We start from the raw sequence: 24,020 nt of genomic DNA on the forward strand, positions 1-24,020 counted from the left end.
GCTGAAACTTTGGTGTACTGTATTTGAAGTATCTGAGAAAAACACAATTAAAAAACAAGGTAGTAGTACTAAGGAACAAAAGCAGGCTGATAGAAGAAGAGAGGGGCAGGAGGCAATTTGTTAAAGAAAAGGTGTTATGAGGTAATTTTTGGTAAAATAATTTCTTTTCTTTTTTTTTTTTTTTTTGGTTTTTCAAGACGGTTTCTCTGTAGCTTTGGAGCCTGTCCTGGACTAGCCCTGTAGACCAGGCTGGTCTCGAACTCACAGAGATCTGCCTGGCTCTGCCTCCCGAGTGCTGGGATTACAGGCGTGTGTCACCACCGCCCGGCTCTGAAAAATAATTTCTAATTAGAGAACACGTGTGGGTGAGGGTGCGGGTGCGCACATCTATGCATATTCTTGTAGAGATCAGAGATTGTCATTAAATGTCCTCCTCTATTGCTTTACTTTGGGTTTTTTTGAGATGTCAGCTACTCTGGCTGGCCAAGGAGCTCCAGGGATCCATCTGTGCCTTCTCCGGTCCCCTCAAGGGCTGGAGTTACAGACACTTGGAGCTAGGAATCTGAACTCAGATCTTCATGTGTGGGTGTGGTTGTGTGTCTGTGTGTGTGTCTGTGTGTCTGTCTGTCGATAGTACTTGACTGAAACATCTTTAAGATTGGAGGTTAATGTTGTTAGAGTATTGTTTGCTCCTCAGTAAATGCTGATTATGGTTTTTGGAGTGCTGTTTTCTATTAAACATGTTTCTGAGCATGTTTGATTCCTAGTCCCTGACCACCTTCATCTTTTTACTCAAGGCAAAAATATCTTCTGGCTTGATAACATAATTTTCTTGATTTTTTTTGATTCAGTAGAACATTTCATACTTGGTAAGTCACCTTTATGTTAGCAGTGTACTTAAGTTTACCCTCCATTTGCATGTAGGCAAGTTTTTAAAAAATCTACTTTCCATGAAAAAAAGACCATTAGAATGCTTAGCTGGTTCTCAACTCTTTGTGCCTTTAATTCTGTGTGTTTGGTGTCCACAACAGCTTTTTTAAACTAATTGTACGATATCAACTTATAATATTTAAAACAGTGATGTAGGTAATAATTGGTTTCTATCCTGGTTTTTTTTTCTTTTTGACACAAGCTGAAGTTATCAGGGAAAACAACTTCAATTGAGACAATGAGTCAGATTGCCTGTAGGCAACTCTGTGGGACATTTTCTTGATTAATAATTGATATGGGAGGGCCCAGCCCACTGGGGGCGGTACAAAATCTGTGCAGGTGGTCCTGAATTGTATAAGAAAGCAAACTGAGGAAGGTGTGGAGAGAACACTGGTAAGCAGTTCCCCTCCATAGCCTCTGCTTCAGTTCCTGACTTCAGGATCCTGCTTAAGTTTCTGTCCTGACTTCTTCATGATGGACCCTAAACTGTAAGCAGAAATAACCCCTTTTTCTTTTGGGTTACTTTTGGTCATGGTGTTTTATAACAGCTAAAAGAACCGAAGACAGTTCCCCTTACAATTGGTTAAACCAATGTTCATAGTAGCACTTGATAGTTTTTAAAACGTTGTTTACTCATGTTTATGTGTGTGGATGGATTGACTGTTGTATGTGAGTAGCAAGTGTATGTCACTTGTGTGTCCTGGGGATTAAACTTAGATTATCAGGCCTTGGCGATAGGTGCCTTTACCTATTGAACTATCTTGCCAGCCTGATACTTGATAATTTTAAAGGTACGAATTTGTAGATTGGTACATAAACAAGCTCTGGATTCCATACCATATTCTCATTCTAGTGTTGTTTTCCATCTTGTGTTGGGAGCTGTGTTTGATTTCCTGCTTTGGAGGTGTGGGGTTTGTTGTGCTACAAGTGCAGGCTGGCTACAAACTGGCATTTCTCATCTGTCTTCCTTTCCCTTCTAAGATAGGTAGACACCATTACTCCAAACTTGTCCATGTATTTTAAAAATTAGCTTTTGGGTGGGTGAGCGAGATGGCTCAGCAGATAAAGTGCATCCAAGTTCAATCCCTAGAACCCAAGTAAAGGTGGAAGGAGCTCATCAACTCTGTAGGCCAGTTTTCTGCTCTCCACGTGTGAGCTATGCCCTCTCACATCACGTACATCTAAAATAATAAGAATGAATAAGAAAAAGCAAAGCTACGCAGAAACCCTGGCTCGAAAACAAACAAAAAAGGCCGGGCAGCACACGCCTTTAATCCTAGCACTAGGGAGGCAGAGCCAGTGGATCTCTGTGAGTTCAAGGCCTGCTTGGTCTACAGCTCCTGATCCAGGACAGGCACCAAAACCACACAGAGAAACCCGGTCTCCAACAACAACAACAAAACAAAACAAAAAAACAAAGAAAAGGCTTAGAACATTTTTAATTTTTGCCCAGTTTTTTGAGACAGGGTTTCTCTCTGTAACCCTGCCTGTCCTAGACCTTGCTTTGTAGATCAGGCTGGCCTAGAACTCAACAGAGGTCCACGTGCCTCTGCCTGAGATTAAAGGCATGTGTCACCACCACCCAGCTAAAACACCTTTTCAAGGACTAGAGATATGGCTCAGTGGAGGAGTACCCACAGCCCTGCAACGGTAAAAAATTCAAGTTTGTTTAGTGTGTAGAATATTGACTGTATGTGGAACATGTATTTACTATAATACTCACTGTAATGGACACAATGTAATATATACACTAGAACCTAGGGGCTGTTATTTTTTTTTTTTTTTTTTTTTTTTTTTTTTTTTTTTTTTTTTTTTTTTTTTTTTTTTTTTTGGTTTTTCGAGACAGGGTTTCTCTGTGTAGCTTTGCGCCTTTCCTGGAGCTCACTTGGTAGCCCAGGCTGGCCTCGAACTCACAGAGATCCGCCTGGCTCTGCCTCCCGAGTGCTGGGATTAAAGGCGTGCGCCACCACCGCCCGGCTATTTTTTGTTTTTGAGAAAGGTCTTGGTAGATCTGGGAGGCATGGGGGGGAACAATGGTGGATGATTATGGTCAAACTAATTTGTATGGTTGTATTAAGTTCTCAATGAATTGATAAAAAGATTACTATTTCCGAATGTTTCACCGTATAGCCCTTGCTGTCCAAAACAACACCCTTAGGAAGAGAGGGAAAATGACCTAGCCTTTGATTGAACTACTATGTCCTTTTCCTGCACAATCAACCTAAATTGACAGTTTGGCCTTGGGTTTCATCATACTTTATTCATTCCCCTTGGGTAAAACCGATTAAATCATTTGTTTGGGCCTCTGCTGCTGCTTACTAAATACTGGATGGTCAGACCACCTTTTCATAAACATGGTGTCCCGTGTTTGCAGTTCTAGCACCCAGCAGGCTGAGTCAGGAGGATCGAGTATTCCAGGCATGACTTTAAAGAGGAAAAGTAGCTGTGTGTGACTAACATAGAACAGGTGGTAACTAGTTATCAGCCATCTTTAGAATCCTAGGTTAGCACCCCTTGTTGCTAAGTTATTGTTTAATGCTAAACTCCTTGTGAAAATCTGGAACTCCAGGTTGTGGCCTAGATTGGCCTCAAATTCTTGTAAATCTTTCTGCCTCAGCTTGTGAGTGCTCGGATTACAGGAATAAGCCACTATACTTGACTAGGAATTAATGCTTAAAATTTGTTTTATTATTTTTAATTCTCAGTGTGTGAGAATTAAATTTTAAGTTTAATTTTAAACTTAAATTTAAATTAAATTTTAAGTTTCAGTGTGTGTGGGGGGAGGGTATGTGCACAAGTGTGACCAAGGAGGCCAGAAGAGCCTCAGATCCCCCTGAGCTAGAGTTAGATGTGGTTGTGAGTCATCCAGTATGGGTACTGCTAGAAACTGAACTCTGCTGGTCCTCTCTAGGCAGCAAGTGCTCTTTTTTTTTTTTTTTTTTGGTGTTCTGAGACAGGGTTTTTCTGTGTATCTTTGCACCTTTCCTGGATCTCACTGTGTAGACCAGTCTGGCCTCGAACTCACAAAGATCCGCCTGCCTCTGCCTCCCGAGTGCTGGGATTAAAGGCGTGCGCCACCACCGCCCGGTGGCAGCAAATGCTCTTAACCACAGTGGAGCCTTCTGTCCAGCCCCCAGAATTAATATAAAATACATTTTGCAGTACCTTTGAGAGTTTCCTTATTCCTTTTCTGCCCAGATTTCTTTTTACTGCTTAAATAATGTCTAAATAGACAGGAATTATTACAGTAAATAAGTTATTGTAGTTTATTTGATTACTTTCAAAGATCAGCCAACAAGTTAAACTTCATTTTTAACATAGAAATGATGGCATGTTTTTGATTGGGTAGTTGCTATAAAGTTTTAGACAGTGGATCTTTTGATAGGAGGGGACACAACCTATTTCAGATTTCCAGCATTAGGAGTTGAGAATTCATTAGTGGTCTGAGCTTTGTATAAATTGTGTGGTAAAGTACTCAAAATAGTAACTATTGGTAAAACAGCTCTGGGGCGTGACCTTTGTGTGTTAGTCTTCTGCTGTCCCCCACCCCCACCCCTTTCCCTTCTGTATGGCCGCTCTCTCGAAGTCTCTCTCATAATGTCCCTCTTGTCAATTCTTCTTTGGGTGTTGAGAACAGGTCTCACTGTAGCCTTGACTGGTCTGGAAGTCACATTTTTAAGTTTATTTTGTGTGTATGTATGTGTGTTGGGGGGTAAGTACAAGGACAATTATGGGTATTGTTTCTCTCACGCTGTGTGGGTTTTAACTCAGGTAGTTAGGCTTGGCAACAAGCAAGTGCCTTTACTTACTGAGCCATTATAGCCCGATTAAAAAAATTTTTTTCTAGTTTATTTTTTGTGTGTGAATGCTCTGTCTTCATGCATGTGGAGAGCATACCAGAAGAGAGCATAAGATCCCATTATAGATGGTTGAGAGCCACCATGTGGTTGCTGGGAATTGAACTTGGGACCTCTGGAAAAGCAGGCAATGTTCTTAACTGTTGGGCCATTTCACCAGTTCCCCAATTAAAAAGTTTTTGTTTTTCGAGACAGGGTTTCTCTGTGTAGCTTTGTGCCTTTCCTGGAACTAACTCACTTGGTAGCCCAGGCTGGCCTCGAACTCACAGAGATCCGCCTGGCTCTGCCTCCTGAGTGCTGGGATTAAAGGCGTGCTTCACCACCGCCCGGCTTAAAACGTTTTAAAGTTAGATTTATTTATGTGAATTTGCAGGCACATGTGTCCCATACATAGCTTTTGTGGACCACTTGTGGGAGTTGATCTGTGGTCCCAGGGATTGTGGGAGTTGGTTTAGGTCCTCAAGTTGTCGGGTTTGATGGCAAGTGGCCTTTAGCTTCTGATTTATCTCTCCAGTCCTTTTTTGTTTTGTTTTTAAAATAGTGTCTTACTCTGTAGCCTAGTTGGTCCTCCCAGGTCCTCCTGTGTCGGCCTCCTAAGTACCAGAATTAGAGTTTTGTATCACTTGCCTCCCCCTTCTGGTGTTTTAAGTGCTTGCTTCTCATTATCTAAAGTAGCTGTGATTATGGTACATTCCAACATTCTCTGCTTTTTGAAGTACATAACGATATACATTATGAAAGATGTGAAGAGGTACCGTAGGTAGAGTACATGGAGACCCAGTAAACTTAGGAAGTTGTTTCTATTTTCATTTGCTGTAGTAGAGTAAAGATAATTGGTAGTTATGTAAAGTGCTTTGACTCAGTTTGTGGACTGAGATTTCAATAAATGCTGTTACTGGAATTGTACAGCCTTCTCACCTGACATCGTGAGCATTTTTTCTTGCTACCACATGAAATGCTATATTATTTTGTATGAATATATGTGTAATATAGATATATAATATAATTATACATATATAATTATACTAGGTTTGCAAGACAGTTTGTCTGCATAGCCCTGGATAGCCTCAACCTGAGAGATCTGCCTGCCTCTGCCTTCCAAGTGCTGGAATTAAAGGTGTGTGCATGTTATTTCCTAAGCATTTACTGTAACTAGACAGTCTTTCACTAATGATACTTAAATGGTTTCCAGTCTTTTCTGTGATGTTGCATATAGGGCTCCAGTGAACAGTCTTATCTTGTTTATATATTTCTCCTATGAGAAAGGTCAGATTTTAGAATGTGGAAAATCAAAAGAAATAGTTAAAAGTGAGTGGGGTATATGTCAAGCATGCCTCACTCTGGAATAGCCCTGGAGTACATGATGTTCCCGACAGTTGTATTTCTGTATAGGAATTGGGGGCCATATATATTTTGGACAGTCTGACGGTTTTGTGCAACTCTCGGCTTAGGTGCTGCATCCTTATCCCCCAAGATAGTTTCTCTTTAGTATAGCAGGGCTTCAAGCTCATGACCATTCTTCTGCCTCAGTCTCCACAATGTTAGGATTCTAAGCTTAGACTCACCATGCCCAGCTTGTTATGTGGTGTCTTTGTTTTAAAAAGTGTGTTGAGATTAGTTTAATCTGGTCTACCTTGTCTTAGAACAATGTTGTAGAGGCTGTGTCTTTGAGTGTCAGAACTTTAACTTGATAGATGGCTAGAGCTGAAGTTGTTGAGTATAATTGCCTTCAGAAAGTTGGTATCTGAGCTGGGCAGTGATGTCACACACCTTTAATTCCAGCATTCAGAGCCAGATGCAGGTGGATTTAAGTTCCAGGACAGCCAGGGCTGCACAGAGAAACCCTGTCCTCAAAAATCAAAAACCAAAACAAACAAATAAAAAGCAAAGAGAGGGGGGGAAAACCTTGAACAGTAACAAAAAGATGTCTTAAACTGCTTTTAGCACTGTTTTGATTTCTCTTTTCTTTCCTCTATCCAGTGTCCCCTGCATACTGTGCAAGTGTTCTGTCTCTTAGCTCATGGAATCTTTAGCCTTGTTGCTCTTTATTTAATTTTTAGTGTTAAATGAGAAATTGTGAGTTTTCTATTTAAAATATAGTAACAGTGTTTTTCATTGGGACATTTTGGATGCTCAAAACAGGCAACATAGTACTTAGAACTGATACTTGTTTTTATTTAATTGTGAGAGAATGTACATACCTATATATACCATATATATATACCATATATATACCATATATATACCATATATATGTGTGTATGTGTGTGTGTGTATGTATATATATATATATATATATATATATATATATATATATATATATATACCGTTCTTAATGCATGTGCCTTTCTCCATGGCATACAAGCCATAGCTTTTAGGAGTACTTCCCATCTTTGTTCATTCTGAAGGGTCTCTTGTTTCTGCCACTGCCCTGTGCACTGGTCTGTTAATGTCTCGTCAGTTCTCTGGTCTTCTAGTAGGAGTGCTGGGATTAGATGTTACCTGGTGAGCCATCTCCCCAGTCCTTATTTTTAACCTACTTTTTATGCATGTTTTTACTTGAATTAGATGACATGTGAATGCTTGTGTATACATATGTGTACATGTGTATATGCTTTTGAATTATGTGAGGTGTTTATGCTTGTGTGCACATGTGTGTATGCTTAACATACATGTTTTATGCTTTTGAAGTAGATGAAACAAAGTAGCTAGATGACTACATTTTAAGTTGAGGTAAATTTAAAAAATGCGTATGATTTGTTTCCGCGTTATTTTAGCATGGAGACTAATGTGGGCATAAGGGGTTTTTTCCCCTCCAAATCAGGATGAACAACTATTGTACCCCTTTGATTTTCTTTCTTTCTTTCTTTTTTTTTTTTTTTTTTTTTTTTGAGGCATGGTCTTTTGTTAGCCCCAGCTGGCCTTTAACTTGCCATGTAATGGAGGAATAACCCTGAATTTACCTCTACCTCAATTCTGAGATTACAGGTGTGCACCATCAAGCCTGGCTCTAGATTGAACAACTTTGTGTGGATTTTTTTTTTTTTTTTTTTTGGTTTTTCGAGACAGGGTTTCTCTGTGTAGCTTTGTGCCTCTCCTGGAACTCACTTGGTAGTCCAGGCTGGCCTCAAACTCACAGAGATCCACCTGGCTCTGCCTCCCGAGTGCTGGGATTAAAGGCGTGCGCCACCACTGCCCGGCCAGATTTTTAAATCTGAACCTGTCTCCTGGTACACTGGTAAAGAGACTTTGACAGGAACATTCCAAGCTTTTGTGTGTTGTGTGTCTGATAATAAGAAACCCGAAGGCTGTGGCGTGTGCCTAGCACTCAGGAGGCAGAAGCAGGTGGATATCTCTCTCTCTCTCTCTCTCTCTCTCTCTCTCTCTCTCTCTCTCTCTCTCTCTCTCTCTCTCTCTCTCTCTCTCTGAGTTTGAGGCCAGCCAGGGCTACACAGAGAAACCCTGTCTCGAAAAACAAACAGAAACGAAATGGGGTAGGTGGGTGGTAATGATGAGGACTGGAAAATCCACAGCAAGTGAGTGATCATATTTTGCTAATAAACCAGATTGAACTGATTGGTAAGGAATTTATAATAGCCAAGGTGAAGAAAGCAGAGAAACAGTGCTTGTACAATACAAGTGGAGATGGACGTGTTTTAAAGTCACTAAAACATGATTTCAGCATGCACTTGTGAAAGCTCGCTCCATACTAGCTTTATTTACTTAATGTTAAAACCATTTATGAAAGTTGGGCATGGTAACACATTCTCATCCTAGCATTCCCAGTCGGAAGGAGGAGGGTGACAAGTTGCAGCTTAGCACATGACAAAGTCTTGTCTCAACTAAAACAAAGCAAATGTTATTTGTGATCGAATTTATAATCCTGGTCCAGTCTGGAGGACTGTAGTTGAAGAATCTCAGTGGAGCAGTGAATAGCAAGCTGATGCAGTTGTCTGGGCCATGGGTAAGTGTGTAAGGTTGAGACACTTAGAGTTGGGGGTGTGCTGAGACAACATTTAGTAAGTTGCTGTCTCAGCTGTCTGCAACTCCTGCCTCTGCTCCTGAGTGCTGAGTTACACATGTCTCCTACCACTCCTGCTTTAGTGAAATGGGTTTGAGGGCTGCCTTTCTGGGATAAATTTTGAAAGAAATTTGATAACTGTTGACTAATGAAAACATATAATGCTTAAAACATGAATTCAGCCGGGCGGTGATGGCGCACACCTTTAATCCCAGCACTCGGGAGGCAGAGCCAGGCGGATCTCTGAGTTCGAGGCCAGCTTGGGCTACCAAGTGAGTTCCAGGAAAGGCGCAAAGCTACACAGAGAAACCCTGTCTCGAAAAACAACAACAACAACAAAAAAAACAAAAAAACATGAATTCAGGCTGGGTGGTGGTGGCCTGTGTCTTTAATTCCAGCACCTGGGAGGTAGAGCCAGGCAGATCTCTGAGTTGGAGGCCAGCCTAGTCCACAGAGCGAGCTCCAGGACAGGAACCAAAACTACACAGAGAAATCCTGTCTCTAAAAACCAGATAAAAGCAAACAAAACAAAAAGCCCATGAATTCAGTTTATTAGTATATCTTAATCGTAGATTCTATATAATTTTGAAAAGTAAAATCTTCAGTTTTTTTGGCTTTAAGAAAGTGCTTGGTGGTCTTGGTGGCTTTTAGAAGGAACACCACAGCCCAGCAAGCAGCACATTTGAGAAGAGCAGATTGAAGAGACCAGAGGGGAGTTCATTGAAGCAGGGGATAAATCAAATTCTTATTTATTTAATAAAGATGACTCCAGTCTGAATGAAAGCTGACACAGCACATAACTAGATCATGGCACTGAAGCATGATCCTAATTAGTCTCATCAATAAAAACCAGGAGTTAAATACAGGATAATAACCTGAGAGATCAGAGAAGTAGAGCAGCCACCAACAGCTTTTTACCTCTCTGGATCCTCAGACCAAAAGGGGGCTGAGATCCTGTCTCCACCTACCTTAGTCCTTCCTCCACCTCCAGATTGTGCTCGGATTAAAGATGTGAGCCTCCCAAGTGCTGGGATTAAAGGTGTGCACCACCACCACTCAGCCTCTATGGTTAACTAGTGGCTAGCTCTGCCCTTTGATATCCAGGAAAGCTTTATTTGTCAGAACACAAACAAAATATCATACAACAGGACACAGTGATTAGAAGACACACAGTTGAGTGGTTAGCAACAGGCAGAATGGACTTCCAGGTGTGCTTACATCTGTGTTGGTATCACAAGACAAAAGCAGAGCCCAGTGGATCTACATTAGTGTCCTGGCACTCAATGCATAACATTCATCAAGTATAACTTTCTATAAAGGTGTCAGAAACTTAGTTTAAATACAGCTCTTTACTTCAAGTTGGATTTGTATGCTATTTACCCCATTACATATGAGTGTCATCCATTGAGTCACATGGTAAGTGTTTAATTTAGTGTGAGTTTCATTTAGTTAGTGTCTTATGTCAAAAAATGGCATTTACTTTTCCTTTATTGAGACAGGTGTCGTCGTGTAGGCCGAGTTTTATATTGGCGATCTTGTTTCTGCCTTCTGAGTGCTGGGATTACAGTACACCAGATGCCCAGTTGAAACACCCCACACCCGGTTTTTTATCAGGGTTTTAGAGATAACAGTACAAAAAATACTTCTTGTTAAAATTTATAAAACGTTTATTTTCTGTATTGTATTCTTATCTAGCAGGTGTGTTCTGTATTGCTCACTCTCTGGCTGTGAGTTGATCTGGGCTTTTCCATTTATTTTGGTGTTTCAGTGACTGGGGAGGAGAAATAATTTATTGATATATTTTACTTCGAAGTACATAGAGATGTATTTTGTTGTGAAGCAAAATATCTTTGAAAATAAAAATTTTGAGCTGAGCATGGTGATACATGCCTGTTACTCTAGCATTCTGGGGCTAAGGTGAGTAGGTAGAGTTCATGGCCAGCCTGGATTGCACTGCATTTCCTGTCTGAAAAGAAAGAACATGGCAAGGATCAACTGTTTAGAAGCACATTTTACTAAAGTACCTATTCCAGTCATGTTGATTAATTTCAAATTGTAGAATTTTTTGGCAGTAAAGAAAGTTTATCCAATTCCATTTTTAGTCCAGTTACAACGCAGGGATCACAACAAACGCAGCCCCAACAGAGGCACTATGGCATTACCTCTCCTATCAGCTTAGCGGCCCCCAAGGAGACTGACTGCCTACTCACACAGAAACTCATCGAGACTCTGAAGCCCTTTGGGGTTTTTGAAGAAGAAGAGGAACTGCAGCGCAGGTAAGATGTGTGTGCTGTATGCGTGAACTTTAAGATGTTTCTACTCAGTGAATTTTGAGTCATTCTTCACTCACTTCATAGGTCAGGTTACTCTGAATCTATAGACTTGTTTCACACATTGTGTTGATACTAGAGAGAATATGTTTTCTACAGAGAGTTCTGTTGCCTTAATTATGTTTTTTGGGGGATTGAGGGAGCAGAGCAGTTTTGGTTACGGTTTAAACATTGCACATTGGGCAAGTGCTCTACCACTGAGTTACCCTTAGTCAGTTTACATTTGTTGATGGGGCTGCAGATGGCTTAGGCTAAGAACACTGGCTGCTTTTACAGAGGACCTGGGTTTAAGTTCCAGTTCCACATGGTGGTTCTTAGCCATCTGTAACTCCAGTTTTAGGAGATCCAGTGCCCTCTTCTGGCCTTTGTAGGCACAAGGCACACATATACAAAAATCATAAATAAATAAATTTCTGAAGGCTCTTAGTTACAATGTAGAATTGTCAGGAGAAAAGGAAACGCTTTAACCAGTGTTTCAGTGCCAATGTATAACTACCATTAAGTTTCTGATCTCTTATGTGAATTTTGAGACTGGATGTGGTAGCTCACACCTTTAATCCCAGCACTGGGGAGACAAAGGTGGACAGATCTCTGAGTTCAAGGCCAGCCTGGATTATATAGTAAAACCCTATCCATAAACAAAGAAAGAAAGAAAGAAAGCCTATTATGGAAGCAAATACCTGTAATGCCAGGACCTGGAAGTCAGAGAGGATTGTAAATTCTAGGCCATCCTGGGCTATGAGGTTAAGACCATGTCTCAAAAATGAGAACAAAAGTAAAACTTAGTGAGCCACTTAATGTGTAATAATGAATAATTTGATAATTGCTTTATCAACAGGATTTTAATTTTGGGAAAATTAAATAACCTGGTGAAAGAATGGATACGAGAAATCAGTGAAAGCAAGGTAAGGTCCTACAATCAGTTGTCCCCTTTCGAGTAGATTCAGTCTTTTGTGGTTTGTTTGTTTGTTTTTGAAGTAGGAGTTAGCTGCATGTTGCTCTGGAGCTCACTATATAGACCAGGCTGGCCTAAAACTCACAGAGGTCCTCTTGCCTGTGCCTCCTGAGAGCTAGGACTAGGTGTGCCACCACACCAGAATTCTTTTATTCTTAAAACTAGGTTTCTTGTTAAATTTGAAAGAAGCCAGCTGAAGTTAGTGACTTTCTAAAATAATGTTCTCTGGTTATAGCATTTCAAAGTTGGACCCAGTAATTGTGAACTACTGCCCATTCTTCTGAGAATCACTTCAGGGAAGGATTCCCCTGATTAAGGTGGACATGGCACTGGGCAACAGTCCCACCAATTGGAAGATGGAGGCAGGAGGATTGAGAGTTTGAGGTTAGCCTGGACTGGACTGTGTTACGAGACCGTGTCTCTAATCAAACAGTGAAAACAGTTTAAAAGGTTTATGGAGGTGGTGGTACATGCCTTGAATCCCATCGCAGGTGGATCTCTGTGAGTTCGAGGCCAACCTGGTCTACAAAACAAGTTCCAGGACAGTTAGGGCTGTTACACAGAGAAACCCTGTCTCAGAGAAAAAAAAAAGTTTACTGTATTTTTGGAACGTTCCAGGTCTGGATTCAGTTCCTACCATACTTGAATCTTAACTGTCTTTAAAAAGGTCCTGGAATAACTTGATTTTTTTGTTTTTGGTTAATTTTATGTGTGTAGGTGTTTTGCCTTCAGTGTGTCTGTGCACCATGTGTCTGGTGTTTGAAGAGGCCAGAAGGGGGCATCACATCCCCTGGAACTACCTTTAAGATTTTGTAAGCTGTCAAGAGGGTTCTGGGAACTGAACCTGGGTCTTCTGGAAGAGCAGCTAGTGCTCTTAACCACTAAGCCATCTCTAGCCCCCTTGTAGTTTTCCTTTTCCTTGTTCTTTTTCTTTTTTCGTAAAGTTTTTAGTTTTAGATACTCAAAGAGATCATATCATCATTGTTTAGTTATGACATTTCTCTGAATTCATGACACTTTGACTGTACTCATTCACACAATTAAGGAGTCCATTGGTACACTTAATGGTAAAGGAAAAGTTTTTAGAGCTGTGTGGAATGTATTTGACACATTTTTAAAAGTTCCATAAGAAGCAGTAATTTTTCTGCTGTAATAGAAAATGCATGTTTAAGTACACAGCAGAAAAACTGATAGAGAACCAAGGGAAGAAAGATTCATAGGACAGGAGAAGGTATTAACTTACGAGAAAAGTAAGTTACTTGGTTTTAGGTAAATTGATTGTGTTCTTAATACATGTTTATGTATTTTAAACAGCTGATTAAAAATTGGTCAACTGGAACATTCTAAATGGCAATCTTTTGTTTTGTTTTGTTTTGTTTTGTTTTGTTTCTGGAGCTGAGGACTGAACCCAGGGCCTTGGCACTTGCTAGGCAAGCGCTCTACCACTGAGCTAAATCCCCAACCCTAAATGGCAGTCTTTATGTTCCACATTTTTCTTAACAGTTTTTGATAGAAAATTTGGGAAGGTAAGTTTATGAGCTGAGCAAGAAATGTCCAAGCTTAAGTCTTTTTAAATTGAAGTTGGTACTAGCCTTGTGTAGAAAGCATGGATTTATTGGAAGAGCTTTTTCCTTAGATGCTGAAAGACACTAGTGAAGTAGACAAAGCCACAACTGGTTGTGCTTTGGTTTGGTTTTAGTAAGTAGCCCTGTTGGGCCTTGAAATCTAGATAGTGTGATAACTTTGCCTTCCCCTTGGTAGTGCTGGGAGTACAGTTACTTTTTTGCCACCATTCCTGGTCAGAACTTAGGATTTTCATGTAGTCCAGACTGCTCCAGACCTCCTTCCTCCCCTTCCTAGTGTTGGGTTATAGGCGGTGCTAGGATTGCAGGGATGTGCACTGCACCTGCCATCATGGGCACTTTTATTTACTTTGTGTTTTAGTAAGCAGAGCAGAAGCTTTGTATTTAATGTATTCACCCATGCGCAGCGTTAGACTTCACCATTTCCTTCCCCTGACTCACACATCTGTCAGTCATCTTCACCACAGAAAGTCCCCCATTTGCTTTTATGTCATGTCTTGTCTGTCTAGATTGCACAAATGAGAGATGGTATGCAATATTGTTTGCCAGAGTTTGACTGATTTTTTCTTAAAATGATCTTTGGTTCCATCCATTTTTATCCAAAAGATTAATTACATATTTATTTTTAAAGATTTGTTTTTGTGTATGTTTTGCCTGCGCGTATGTCTGTGTGCCATATGCATGCCCGTGCTTGTAGAGGTCCGAGTGGGGTCAGATCCTCTGGAAACGGAGAGCTGGGAACAGAACCCCTGGCCCTCTGCAAGAACAGCCATTGCTCTAGCTCCCTAATTTTATCTTTATGGCTGAATAAACTCTACTCTGTATACGAAATACTAATCTTCTTGTGGAATGTGTAGTTGGGAAAGATGTTTCTCTGTTCTGTAGACTGACTTTTTCACTCTGGTTTGCCTCGCTGCACAGTTTAATTTCATGAAATCTCATTTGCCAGTTCTTTGTATTATTTCCTGAGATCTTGGAGTCTTTCAGGAAATCCTTGCCTGTGCCTGTATTTTGAGACATTCTGTAATTCTGGGAAGATCATGCTGTGTAGTCTAGACTACCCTGAGAGCTAGGGTTGCCTAGCTTCCTGAGAGCTAGGTAGGGTTGTAAGCATTGGGCCATTATGCCTGGCAAATGAGTGAGAATTTTGACACAGTTCTTCTGTGTATCTCCCTGGGAAGAACCCCAGGGTTAAGAAAAATTGTTTGTCTTAACGGACTGAATCTCATTCCTCTGGTTTGGTTTGTGTTCAGTGAATAGCTTGACTCTGGTGAGTGGCAAGTTGATGAAAATGGGGCCTCATAAGGTGAGGCCTGTGCATGGTTTTCCATCCACTGATAAGTCTCCCTGTGCTGACATGGTAGCTTGGGCTGACATGGAACCTGAGGCAGTCTTCCTATGAATATTTTTGGATCTCATTCTTTTTTTTTTAGATCTCGTAATTCTTTTCTATTTCAAACTTTTATTACATTTATTTATTATGGGTGTGGGTGTGTGTGTAGGTCAGAGGACAATTTACTGGAGTTGGATCCTTCTGCCATATGGCCCTAGGGTATTAGTTAACCCAGGTTGTCAGGCTTAGTGGCAAGTGCCTTTATGCACTCAGTGATCTTCTTGATGAACTTATTTTTATCCATTTATTTTTTGAGATGGGGTATCTTATAGGTAGGCTGGCCTCAAGTCGCATATCTATATTTATATCTGAGGATGACCTTGAACTTTGACCCTTATGCTGCTGCATCCCCCAGTGCTGAGGATTACAGGCCTGTGCCACTATCCTGGTTTTATGTAGTTAGTGGTGGGGATCAACCCAGGACTTTATGCCTGCACAGCAAAAGTGCTCTGCCATCTGCTGTTGATACTTTGTTATAGTATCAGTAACGTTTTCATAGTTCTAGAACTTGGGAGTCTGAGGCAGGTGGATTGTGACTTTGAGGTCAGCCTGGCTACACAGTTAAGAACTTGTCTCACAACAAACAACCAGGAAGAAACCCCCTCACTAAATTAACAAATGACAACCCAGAAATAAGCTATTCTCTCATTTGAAGTGGTGTTCCCGATGACGCTTTACTGACAACTGTTGTTTTTGTTCAACAGAATCTTCCACAATCTGTAATTGAAAATGTTGGAGGGAAAATTTTTACATTTGGATCTTACAGACTAGGAGTACATACGAAAGGTAGGTAATACTTTACTTATTTGGAGTTAATAGAACTTGTATTTCTTAAGATTATAACAGTTTTTAGCTGGGAGGTAGTGGCTCATGCCTGAGAGGCAGAGGCAGGTGGATGGATCTCTGTTCTACAGAGCGAGATCTAGGATAGCCAGCGCTACACAGAGAAACCCTGTCTCAAAAAATTAAAAAAAAAAGAAAAAAGAAAGAAAAAAAGTTGAGTCATAAACAAGCTTTGATTAGCAAGGAAGTGAGAATTTTTGAGTCTTAAATTCAGAGGGAGCCTTCTATATCTGATGTCTGTAATGCAGTGAAGTAATAACTCCGTTTACCAGTGGAGTAAACCACATTTTCTGTATTGAACAGCATGGGGTTAGTTGCTGTATTGGAAAGTGTAGGTGCGGAGTAGCTCCCATTGTGTTTTTTGGACAGTTTTCTATAGATTCCTACTTTTTTCTGCAGAGTATCACTGGGTATGAGCAGAGTCAAGGCTCTAAGAAAGTCTTGTCATTCTCTTGTTCTCATTTCTTTATTGCAGATAAGGTTGTAAAATATAGCTTTGCAACAACCAAGCCAATGTGTCCGTAGCTACAGGTTAGCAAAAAACAAGCCAATGTGTCCGTAGCTACAGGTGATCACATTGAATTTTTTTTTAAAAGGGTAACTTTTTTCTCTTTAAAAAATGCTTACTTTTTGTCTATGCATGGCTTTTCTTTTGCATGTGTGTATGAATGTATGTGTATCACATGTGTGACAGGTACCTGCAGAAGCCAGGAAGGGGCATTGAATCCCCTGGATCTGAGTTTAAAGAACTGGTGTGAACAGCCATGTTAGGTGCTGGGAACTAATGTTGGGTTCTCTGCACCACAGAAGCTACCTCACCAGCCCCCAGTAACTAAGTTCTTCATCTTCATTATCTTCTTTATTCCTTAAAAGAGACAGAAGCAGCGTGTACAGCTCAGGTGGAAGAGGTCACACTCTTAAGCCATGTGAATGCCTTGTCGCTCTGTTCTCTCTGTCTCATTGCTCTGTCCTGCTATAGTATGTTTACTTTTGATATGTCCTGTGCATGTGCTTTGTAGGGTGCACTGTAGGGTGACTTTGAGTATGAATGAGTCCTAGTCTTGAGAATTGACCTGATTCTCTCTAGGAGATCTCTCTATTCAAGTTTTTAGTTTTACTACTTTAGCAGAGAAACTGCGTGAAAAGAACATAAAGGAAAACTGGGGTTTGTTGTTGTTGGTTTTTGTTTGTTTGTTTGTTTTGGTTTTTTTGAGACAGGGTTTCTCTGTGTAGCCCTGGCTGTCCTGGAACTTGCTCTGTAGACCAGGCTGGCCTCAAACTCACAGAGATTTGCCTTCCTCTGCCTCCCAAGTGCGGGGATTAAAGGCTTGCACAACTACTGTCAGCTTGTGGTTTGTTTATGAATGACATCAAGACCATGGATGAGTGCTCACCAGGAAAGTCCTGGCTCATCCTTGTTTTGACTTGTTTATGGAGTTCAGTTTAATGACAGTGTGTCTGAAGAAAAGCATGCCCATCAGTTAGTATTACCTTTCCCCACTGACTTGGTTGTATTTGCCAGGAGGATAAAGTTCTAGAGCTTGCCCATATCCCATCAATTAATATCAAATACTGTTAATGCTAAGAAACAAGGCAATTTTTTTTGTGCTACTGTGTGATGGATGAATTTTTTTTTTAAAGGTGCTGATATTGATGCATTGTGTGTTGCACCAAGACATGTTGATCGGAGTGACTTTTTCACCTCATTCTATGATAAATTGAAATTACAAGAAGAAGTAAAAGACTTAAGAGTATGTAACTATTGGGGCAAGAGAGGAAGGGTTAAAAACATACCACTTAGTCCTTTGAGAGAACTTTTATGTTCCAGGTAGAGGAATCACTGGTTGTGCTGTTCCATTTTGCCAGGCCATTTTGAGCATTCATCATGTGTATTTTACAACAAAACTAGAATAAACCTATAAACTCCTTAGACATTAAGAAATAGACGCAAACACAATGAGTAGTAAGTAATCTAAGAGCAGCCACATCCTGTGACAGAAAAGGATTTTGACTGTTAAGGTCATTGCTAAGAATTTGTTTATTTTTGGGCATTATGCTAAATTATGTTGAAACAATTTCAAGTGCCTCATTTAAAAAAGTAACCAAAATAGCCACATGTAGCACACCTGTAATCTGGGCCCTTGGAAAGTACAAGCAGGAAGATCAGAAGTTCAGGATATTTTCAGCTGGGTGGCTGGTTTGAGTCCAGGTTGGTCTAAATGAGACCCTGACTCAGACAAACTAAGTGAAAGTGTAGTGAAAGCATGTACACGAACTTACGATGAAGCTTCAGGAACTAAACTTGTTTGCTTTCTCACAGGCTGTTGAAGAGGCATTTGTACCAGTTATCAAACTCTGTTTTGATGGAATTGAGGTAAGGTCTAGTCCTAGGGGGCAGCTTTTGGTATGGACTGTCCTGGATTTTGGTCAGTGTAGATACAAATTTGATTGCCAGAAAGAATTTGAGTTGGTTGATACTAAGAATTTTTGTCATGGAAATGGGTGCCTGTTCTTGTAGAATAGCCCTGTTAGGTTCTTCTGACAGCGAGTGGAAGTATGAGCTGAAGCAGAGGAACTGGGACTGGAGGCTGCTGTAGAACAGTTAGGGATAGTTCGTTCGTTCACATGTGATTTGTGTGTTCTGGGTCAGGCCCTAAGTCCACAGTCTGATTTTGAAGTAGTAGCTTTTCTCTTTTTGTTCATTCGGTGTGAGCTGGCATTGCTTTAAGTACTTCGCTGGAGAGTTAATGCGGTGTTTGCCTTTCCTGCTTCTGTTTCTGGGGAGTACAGAGGGCTGTTGGTGCAGAGCTGCTTCTTAGATACTTCTGATTATAAAACTTGACATACTGAAAGAATGATAACTTGGTGTTTTGTTGTTTTTGTTTTTTAATGTAGTTGGGGGGGTTAGTTTTTAGAATTGCTATATAAGGTGCCTAACTTTTATGAAAGGTTAAACTATCAATTTTAACAAGTAGCCAAAATGTTAAGTTTGGTTAAGTAAGAATTTTTGTATGCTTTTTTATTTATAGCCAGTATTTAAATATAAAACCATAATTAAAATATAAGGTGACATCCCATTTACCTACTGGTTTTGCTTTCTTTTTATGTGAAAATAAATGAATATGTGAGCTCCTTTCTGAGTTCAATGCTACTGTATCTGCGCCACCCCAGACAGCCCTCTACTGCTCCACAGAAGCAGCAGGAGAGGCAAATACCAGGGTGGGGACTAACTCTCCTATCAAAGTTCTTATCTCATATTTTGCCCCTTGAAATATGCAGCTAGCATAGCATACAGCTCCAACAGATTCTAAACCAGAAGTTAATTCCAGTGTATGCATTTAGCAAAATGAGTAGATTTCTTGTAGTTAAAATAACATGTGATATATATTAGGTTCTATTTCCTATTACCATTCCTTTAACCTCTGATTAATAGCCTGTGTCTGCAGTGTGGGCTTCTTGTGAGGCCCCTGTATTCATTGCCACCTTCATGGTCAATGAAAGAGAGGGCTTTAGGATTTTTTGTTTTTAATAGAAATGCCTTAAAATTAGTTTGACATATATGGAATGTTAGATTTTATTTTTGTTTTAGATTGATATTTTGTTTGCAAGATTAGCACTGCAGACTATTCCAGAAGATTTGGATCTACGAGATGACAGTCTGCTTAAAAACCTAGATATAAGATGCATAAGAAGCCTTAATGGTATGTAAAAGCCTGCTTGCTTTTGTGGAGTTGGAGAGCTTTTTTTTTTTTTTTTTTTTTTAAATCAAATAGTAAATAACAGTTTTTAAAACGTATTCTTTGTAATAAAGGTGTTTGCAGCCAGTTATTATTGCATTATTAATGCATGATGAATATAATAAAACATTCTTTACCTGGTAGACTATAGAGCATTGTCTGGTAGTTTATTTGCTCACTGATGACCTTACAGTTTTTCCTGTTACTAATGGTATGTGAGTTCCTAAAAAGACTGACATCTATAATGTTGCTAGTAATTGAAGTTTTCCTGTGTAGTCTTCATTAGTTTGCACTTGATAGTTACTTTATAATGTTATCAGATTAGTGAAAAGGGTTTTCTCTTTAAAAAAATGTTAGAATAGCTCATTACCAGTACTTTGGGACAAATGTTAGAAGCTTAGATGGACTAACTCCTCAGGGCATCTGGACAGGAAAAGGCTCAGTTATGAGTTAAAAGTTTGGGCTTAGACAGCCTACTACAATGTGTTAGTTTTGGTTCAGGATGATGGTTGGGACAGGAAATAACTACCTTATTTATTTCATGCCTTTTAGCTCTGCTGAATCACATACTCATTCTGCCAAATAAGATTTTAATTTAAGGATAGTCTTAGAAATTGAGTGGCACTATCCTAATACCTTTGATAGCTTAATGTTCTGTTTCTCTCACTCCTGTTAATCAGGTTGCAGGGTAACCGATGAGATTTTACATCTAGTACCAAACATTGACAACTTCAGGTTAACTCTGAGAGCCATCAAACTGTGGGCCAAACGTGAGTTCAGAATTTGTTGGCTAGCTTATTAAGAACATTTAAGCTCTTCATCAACACTAACTTATCTTTTTGCTTTTCCCTTATCAACAGGGCACAACATCTATTCCAATATATTAGGTTTCCTCGGTGGTGTTTCCTGGGCTATGCTAGTAGCAAGAACTTGCCAGCTTTATCCAAATGCAATAGCATCAACTCTTGTACATAAATTTTTCTTGGTATTTTCTAAATGGTATGTTTTTAGATTATATTACAATAAAATTGATTGTAGACACTGAAGTTTAGTCTTATTTCTATGACATTTCTACAGCTGGTTTCAGATTCCAATTTTAGTTTGTGGGCTGAGGGTGTAGCTCAGTGGTAGAGTGCTTGCCTGGCATATTCAAGGCCTTGTATTCAGTCACCATCCCGCCAAAACCAAACCAATTTTAGTTCAAGATACAGCTATCGTTTGGGAAGAGACATTGTCTATGAAAAGGCAAACCTAAACTCCGTTTCTTTTTCCTAGTTCTGCCAGGGTCATAAGGCAGATAATACCTGTGCTACTTGTGTGAGCCTACCCTCCAAATAAACTCTGAACTTTAGCTACTATAATGTGTGCTGGCATCTGATGTGTTAATAGGTGGTTAGAACTTACACACACCACTTTTCATCCTGAATGCTTCTAAACCCATAAGCCATCGTTTTTGTGATTACATTTTGCTTTTTACATTCAGCTGTTCTTTATCTTGGCAAAACCTTAAAGGTGTCACTTTTTATAAGAATTAAAAGCAATATGTTAAGTGACTGAAAAAAATGTAGTCTCTGAACCCTTTGAGACTTGTTAGCCCAGAAGAGATTCATTAAAATTTCCTAATAAAGATATGCATGTTGATGAATTTTGATTTAAGAAAAGTCCAAGATACTGCCAGTTTGTGGTGGTTACCTTGACCGAAAAAGTGAGGGTTTTAATCATTATCTTAAAGAGATTTGTCTTCTATATTTTCAACTCCTTCCTTTCTTCCATGTGAAAAAAGAATTGTTCTTTTGTAGTCACTTTGTAACAGCTAGACTGAAGGGATATAATTTATAATCACACTGGATACTTTCCAGTTTAGTTCTGGTGCTTTGCCTTTGTCACATAAAGTGTGATAAGGTCAGAGACTTAGAATTTGTAAGGCAATACACAAACATTGTTAATAAGCTGGCTTGGTTCACACTGAGGAAAAAAACATTTTTCATCTTTGATCTCTATAAGTGACTGAAGTAGCATTCATAGTAGTATATGTATAGCAATACTGTATCATATAGAGTAAAATATGGGAAGCACTGACCTTGTTGACTTTTGCCGTTATTCCTAGCACTTTGACTGTAGTCAGAAGTAACTTATATGTCCGTGGATGGAACTAGTGTGAAGACAGGATTTTTTCCCCCCTCTAAATAATATTAACCTTGTTAAAGGTTGAGGTGAACACATTAGATGTCTTGAGATGGCACTTTTATTTGCATAGTGCTTTATCTGTTCTCTGATGGCAGAGCAGGTGTTTAACATGAGTTGAGAAAACCATTAAATGGTTAATTTTATGGAGGAATATTATGTCAACAGAAAGGAATGAGAGGCTATGGTGTATATGCCAAGTGAGTGAAGTAGGGTCACATTCACAAATGCTGTATGTTTAACAAAATACGTTTAGATGCTAATGTCCAGTAGTCTTATCAAGTGCTACAATCTTTTTGAACAGGGAATGGCCAAATCCAGTGCTATTGAAACAGCCTGAAGAATGCAATCTTAATTTGCCTGTGTGGGACCCAAGGGTTAGTGTATTATTTTTTCCCCTACAAATTCACACTGTTCAATAACAAAAGTCGCCTGCATAAACTTCCAGGAGGCCGCCCAGTTCTTACAAATGAGTGGACACGCTCGCTCATAGTACCCTTGTAGATGACCTGCTCTCTATTGTGCCCTGGTGTGAGAAGTGTAATGATGTACCCTGTAAACCACATCTAATGTACACAGTGACACAGATATCACTAACAACTCATTCCATAGAGAACTATCTTTCTTGTAAGTCAAAGTTGTGTGGGTGTTTGTGCTTAAAAAATAAATAAATAAAAGGATACTAAAAATCCCTGTATATTTTTTATTATATTTAAGTATTTTGTTAAAATTGGCTTGTTGCAGAAAGCTCTTGCATAATGTTTCTGTGTAGCAGATGGCTCCTAAGCACGATTGCAGTGACCGTGCTGTAATTGTAAAAACCTGTTTAGATGCTTTACAGATGCAGAAACGTGTTGGCTAAGGAAGAACATCCATTTTGTTGAAGTTACAGAGAGCATTTACTGTTTATACTTTTTAGGTGGTAGTAACATGAGTTGTATTAATTGATAAAAGGAATTAATTTGAATCAAAACCTTCTAGGTTTTTGAGATAATTTTTAAAAATTAATTTGTTATTAAAAATTGTTGGGCTCTGCCCCAAGCTGTGTGCTTTCAAGTTGCTTAAGCTTGAAAGTATTTAAGGGAGATTGAGTTGTAGTTGCCTCTGTGGGGATGAGCTACTTAGTGTATAGATGAACAGTCACTAAATCATCCTACTGCCTCACCAGCCCAGAGCTGTTCTACTCTGTGTTAATAAGCTTAAGCTTCTGATAGCTGAAAGGTTGGAAGGTCAGTCCCATCTTGTTTAAATGGAGTTTTATAAGTAAGAACACTCAAAAGTGTAATTCTGCAGGCACCCTCATTTATGCTGCTGAATGAGGAAAAGCAGTAGATTTGCAACTACATCTTTCTGTTTTGCTTTGTTTTTGCCCAGCAGGTGCATGCAGGCAGGTTGCAAGGTAGCCATTGCCTCCAGCATGGGAACAGACTGTTGACTAGATCTTTCATTCTGTAAAAAGTTTCTATAAAACAGTCTCCTGACATGGTTTTTATTTCTCAACTCCAGCTATGAATGAAGTAAAATGTAATCATTGGTTCTGTTTAACAAGGGGTAAAAGTCCAAGTGTCTGTTGTATATATACTTGAAGAAACTGATTGGCTGTTGTTGTATGTAGGTAAACCCCAGTGATAGGTACCATCTTATGCCTATAATTACACCAGCATACCCACAGCAGAACTCCACGTACAATGTGTCCGTTTCAACACGGATGGTCATGGTTGAGGAGTTTAAACAAGGTAAGTGTTTCTGCTTCTGCTCTACTTTATACACAAAGGGTCTGCCTACTGTTGCAGACCCAACAGTTAGCTAGTTGTGCAATTTAACTAAATTACCAAACTGGATTTGTGCATTTATTTTGATCACATATTGCAGAGTAAGTTTAAGCAGTTTACTCTAACAGAATTGTTGGAAGATGAAGGTACACTTAAAGACATTATGGCCTGGTTCAGGGCTGTATCAGAGCCTTGTAACATTAGAGCTGATGCCATTTTGTCTTCATGGGTGACACAAGGGATGGATGGGCCTTTTACACCCCTAGGAAAGAACTTGGAGTGTAGTTAGGGCCCAAAATTTTCTGCCTTTGAGAAGATCCTTGACTTGGGGCCCCAATTTATTATAAATTTAAAGATATTGCTAATTGGTACCTTAATTATAAGGTAGAAAAGGCAATGTACAGTCTTCAGCCTT

General features: G+C 39.6%; 1 protein-coding gene across 8 annotated transcripts in view; it reads left to right on the forward strand.

The window, feature by feature from the left end:
• Papola (poly(A) polymerase alpha) overlaps nt 1–24,020 on the forward strand; it is a 53,027-nt gene that overhangs the window by 4,215 nt on the left and 24,792 nt on the right. For 4 of the 8 annotated variants that reach the window (XM_006971703.4, XM_016005913.3, XM_006971704.4 and 1 more), the window contains exons 2-11: nt 10,911–11,084; nt 11,977–12,043; nt 15,774–15,855; nt 17,554–17,663; nt 18,233–18,286; nt 19,502–19,613; nt 20,330–20,419; nt 20,510–20,648; nt 22,138–22,210; nt 23,449–23,569. In XM_006971703.4, coding sequence (XP_006971765.1) covers nt 10,911–11,084; nt 11,977–12,043; nt 15,774–15,855; nt 17,554–17,663; nt 18,233–18,286; nt 19,502–19,613; nt 20,330–20,419; nt 20,510–20,648; nt 22,138–22,210; nt 23,449–23,569 — 1,022 coding nt within the window. Of the gene's footprint in view, nt 1–1,312; nt 1,419–10,910; nt 11,085–11,976; nt 12,044–15,773; nt 15,856–17,553; nt 17,664–18,232; nt 18,287–19,501; nt 19,614–20,329; nt 20,420–20,509; nt 20,649–22,137; nt 22,211–23,448; nt 23,570–24,020 lie in introns of those variants that run through there. The other 4 variants (XM_076551337.1, XM_076551336.1, XM_076551338.1 and 1 more) reach the window with 3 other exon arrangements.

The sequence above is a fragment of the Peromyscus maniculatus genome, chromosome 14, assembly GCF_049852395.1.
Source record: "Peromyscus maniculatus bairdii isolate BWxNUB_F1_BW_parent chromosome 14, HU_Pman_BW_mat_3.1, whole genome shotgun sequence".
Lineage (NCBI taxonomy): Eukaryota > Metazoa > Chordata > Mammalia > Rodentia > Cricetidae > Peromyscus > Peromyscus maniculatus.